Raw genomic sequence first — 4,085 nt, forward strand, 5'->3', positions numbered from 1 at the left:
AGTGATAGGAAGTTCAAAAAAGGAGGTAAGTGTAAATGAGGCATCTTCCTGTTGGGGCCAATGCTTCAAAGAACCTCTCATGAGCATGTCTTGGTCCTTGCGTGCTTGTTTCTCTTGGATGCACTTCTCTTGGACCTCTTCTTCACAGACTAAAACAGAAATAGAACTGTATATCTGCCATTTGATACTTAATTGTGAGATGTTTCGTAAGTGTTTGAGAGATCTCACCTTTAAAGCAGCCATTTTTGGATTGGCGGCACCCTCAGAGTGCCTGTTAACGCTCACTACCTGTCACAGAGATCCACAAAACCTCTTCAAATATGACAGCAAGGTGCCACATCTTTAGCATTACATCCCATCCAATCGATACAAACGTTTCTTGTACGCAACCTTTACAAAAACATACTCTGGTGGTACCAGTGGTGGTTTCAGATGTTAATACCTTGGTACTAATTGATTAACCTATAAAGTCTAAAAGTCTTAGTAATCGCTATGTAACCATGTCCAAAAAGCAAGTTACTTTTTTTGTAAGGAAATTGGAAGGAAATGTCCTCTAATGTCTTCCAAATGTATATGACATTTCTTATCTCAAAAAATGTGTATACTGTATATAAATTGACCATTTGCACACAACTCCAGCAAGCTTTGGAAGTCATGAGTAAGGGTTGTCATCGACAACTTTACGCACCTGTAAGGGGTTCGTTGCATGGTTGTGGCTGAGCAAAGAGAAAGAGCCGATGCGAAATCTGTGGGCCTTCTTCTTATTGGTGTTCAAATGCCGCCTCGACCTGTCAGCCTGAATAACATAACAGATAGTGCATGAACTTCATTCTGTCTCTCTCTCTCTCTCTACCCAACAGTGGTTCTCATTGATCATACTCATATTTGTTAATGAATTTCTCACTTGTGTCACCTGGATGAGTGTGTTAGGAGATCCCTTGACTGAGTAAGATCCAGGGAGTTGAGCTGCATGTTGTGGTTGTGCTTCCCTTCTATCCCTCTGCTGCGAACATTGAGAAAATTGAGAAAGTCATACGTTTACGCATCAGTGTCTGCACAGAACAAACAGCATCATAATTTAATACATTTCTGCACAGTTAGCCATTATTACAAAATACTAATTTCCAGACTAAATTCATTGTGAATTCAGCTAAAATCAGTCTGTGCTTATCAAAATTCAGCTTCAGTGGCTAAAGATGGATGAGTTGTTGAACATACTGCACATGTGAATGAAATGTCCACAGAATGGCGCCAAAAGCGAGTTGTATATTTAATTGTAAATTATGCAATACAGTCCACAGGAATGCTTATTTTATTAACTCAACCCCCTAATGCAAATACCAATCCTTAACCTAACTATCAAGTGTAACTTCCCAATTGTGCTTATTATTGGTTTTGTTATCATGATTACGTCCTGGCTTCAACGGGACCAGAACTTGTTACTCTGAGGCCGCTTGTGAAATTCGCTATCAGTAGCACCACATGAAAAGGTAAATACAGGAATTTATGCAAAAATATCTGATGGGAAATGGCACTTGTTAGTAACTGGGGTTGATTAAAGGGATCAGGAACATTCGGTAGCAACATGTCGATTTCCCGTATGATCATGTTGTCCCTTCAGTGTAGTGCAAGACCCTGTGGTACAAGTCCTGATTGTCCTGTCAGGGTTCATTTTCAAAGAAATGCTGGCTGACTTGGTTGATTTTATAATGAGAGAAGAACAAGACCATTGAGTGATAAAGAGACTGTGAAACTACGACACAGCTATATTGTAAATTGGTTTGGCTGGGGCAACACTTGATTATACGGTTTAGTGGTCATTATCCAAAAATATTTTGGGCCAGAATTCCACGATTGAGCAATCATCTCGACCTATCAAGTATTCCAGTGAGCCATGATATCCCACAAGCTATTTCTGAGGCACAGACTCACCAAAGAAGAGAGGGGTTCATCTTCAACCTATGGAAGTAAAAGAAATAAAAGGAATATTATGTGATGTGTATTATTTTAATAGCAGCTTATCAAGTGTAACTCAATCCATTTTAGAGCTGAAGTGTTTATCCAGGCTTCTCTGTTGGTTTTGGAGAACTAGAAGTCTTTGGAAACTTTTTATGTTCAGACTTATATGTTTAGAAAGCAGTCCACAATAAGAGAAGTCTGTGACTTCTTGACCCAAACAGTTTATGCATTTCATTTATTTTCTCTGGAGTTATTATATCGCCAAATAAACCTTGATAAAATCTCTGAGAACTGGCCATTGTCAAACATTTAGTCTCTAAGAGCAGATACGAGAATTTTTCTTTTCTTTGCTTTTCTATCTAATGCTTGGCATAGGCTCTATTTTGTTTTAATGAATGATTAATACTAAATTTCAAAGCTTCTTCGAAGCAAATGACGATTTAATTATCTCTAAACTTCTACCCATTCCTCCACTTTATCCCTCCCTTTCTGCCCCATTGTCTTAAGATTTACTGAATTAATCTAAAACAAATTAGACATCAAATAAGTGCAGCATTTATGGTCCTTCTTTCTTTATTAACCTGCCACATCTGTGCTTAGTGGAGATCAGCACATAGTTCCCCAGAACATTGCAGTCTCAGAAAGCCAAGAAAAAGCCAGCATTGTTTGCCAAGTCCTGTTGAACTGAAGAAATCTGTCTGACCCTACAAAACCAAAGCTGAAGTGCCCACATGCCATCTTAGTGAGAGAATAGGCGTGATTGATCATGCACAGGTGTGTGTGTTTGCATCTATATGTTAACACTGGACATAGACAAAGGAAGTGGAAAACTTTAACAGTAAGTGGAAAGTCAGACAGGGCATGTTTCCTGGCATGTTAAAATGCCATGGAAAGTTGGAGACCTTGGATCCTTTCAGGGTATTTTTGGGTTGCAGACCATTTGAGCCACTGTACAGACTCCACAGTAGCATAACAGAAAGCAAAGAGTGGAATCACATCTGTCTTTGCGGTTGTGACACTTCAAACACATCTGGTCAGTGTCTGTACTGCCTCCTTTAATGTCTAAAAATACTCTTAATGCTTCATGCCCAGTATAATTGTCTTATTCTTTTGCATCCCACTTCGCATTACAATTGTGATGCACCATAGAGCTGGAATGGAAACTTGTGTTTTAGCATTCCAGTGCTTTTACCATAATTCAGTTTAGACCACAAACTGCAAATTGTTTAGTCAGTTGTATAGTCAGTTAAGTGATTTAACTTCATTATGAAACTAACTGATGCACTGGCATGTGTTGACTTATTTTAATAACTAATATGTAATAATGAATATGTAATGTAATAAATGCACAATTAATGTGTGATTAATATGTAATCACTCAAACTTCATAGACGAAATTCAAACAGATAGTACCAAAGAAACTTTGTATCTTATTTTAAAACAAAATACACTTCAGCAAACCTCAGTGCTGTTACAGACCAAATGGAGCGTATAACGTTCTCCAGCCATACAAAACATTGCAAAAGAAACCATACTGCTTACCTTGACCTCTCTAACCTGTGTGCCAGCACATTTCTCGCAGTCCAGAGCATGTGTGAGCAGACATCCCTGCAGACAGAGCAGACAGACCCATAGCACCATGGCCATAGCTGGAAGAGTATGTTTGAGTCAGTGTGTGGGTTTGTGTGTAAAGAGACTGTCAGCTCTGCGGAGCTCTCACAATCTGCGCAACAGTTTTATACTCCCAGTTCTAATGGAGACCATATGGAGACAAGAGAGGAAAGACTATGCCAACCACACACACACACACACACACACACAAACTCACATCCACAGTTGTCTGCATAGCAGTGAAAACCTCAGAAAAAAACATTATGGGACATAGGCAGTCATTTGATACACACTATCTAATTATTTGATTATAATGAACAGTGGCCCCAAAAAGCTTTTGGACACTTAAGTAGCGCTTAAAATAGATGAATTTCATTCTATATAATTTCAAGTGCCATATGCAAACAAATTAAGCTAATGCTTAACTTTTCTGAGCTATTTCTGCAATGTCAGTTACCCTCAAGTTTATAAAGGTGTCCTAGCAGAGTAACCACATGTCGGGTTCTCACGATACC

At 38.8% G+C, this 4,085-nt stretch overlaps 1 protein-coding gene across 3 annotated transcripts; it reads right to left on the reverse strand.

Moving 5' to 3' along the window:
* On the reverse strand, positions 1–3,678 carry si:dkey-12l12.1 (uncharacterized). 3 transcript variants are annotated; one of them, XM_052114607.1, is made up of 6 exons: positions 3,502–3,678; positions 1,933–1,959; positions 914–1,003; positions 689–796; positions 229–288; positions 1–149 (listed from the first exon to the last, which is right to left on the reverse strand). In XM_052114607.1, exons 1-6 carry the CDS (start codon positions 3,604–3,606, stop codon positions 78–80), a joined length of 462 nt encoding a protein of 153 aa, XP_051970567.1. In that variant the 5' UTR covers positions 3,607–3,678; the 3' UTR covers positions 1–77. The 3 variants fall into 3 exon arrangements, with proteins under 3 accessions (XP_051970567.1, XP_051970566.1, XP_051970568.1); XM_052114606.1 differs by having other exon boundaries at positions 905–1,003; XM_052114608.1 differs by lacking the exon at positions 1,933–1,959 and having other exon boundaries at positions 905–1,003.
* Between the last annotated feature and the right edge of the window lie 407 nt (positions 3,679–4,085).

Source organism: Xyrauchen texanus, chromosome 42 (assembly GCF_025860055.1).
Source record: "Xyrauchen texanus isolate HMW12.3.18 chromosome 42, RBS_HiC_50CHRs, whole genome shotgun sequence".
NCBI lineage: Eukaryota > Metazoa > Chordata > Actinopteri > Cypriniformes > Catostomidae > Xyrauchen > Xyrauchen texanus.

Excerpts from the sequence above, each read along its gene's own strand:
- si:dkey-12l12.1 (XM_052114606.1), bottom strand. The coding sequence starts at position 3,606 with ATGGCCATGGTGCTATGGGTCTGTCTGCTCTGTCTGCAGGGATGTCTG. Across the intron at positions 1,960-3,501 it reads CACAGGTTAGAGAGGTCAAG|GTTGAAGATGAACCCCTCTC; the intron begins GTAAGCAGTATG and ends TTACTTCCATAG. Across the intron at positions 1,004-1,932 it reads ATGAACCCCTCTCTTCTTTG|CAGAGGGATAGAAGGGAAGC; the intron begins GTGAGTCTGTGC and ends CAATGTTCGCAG.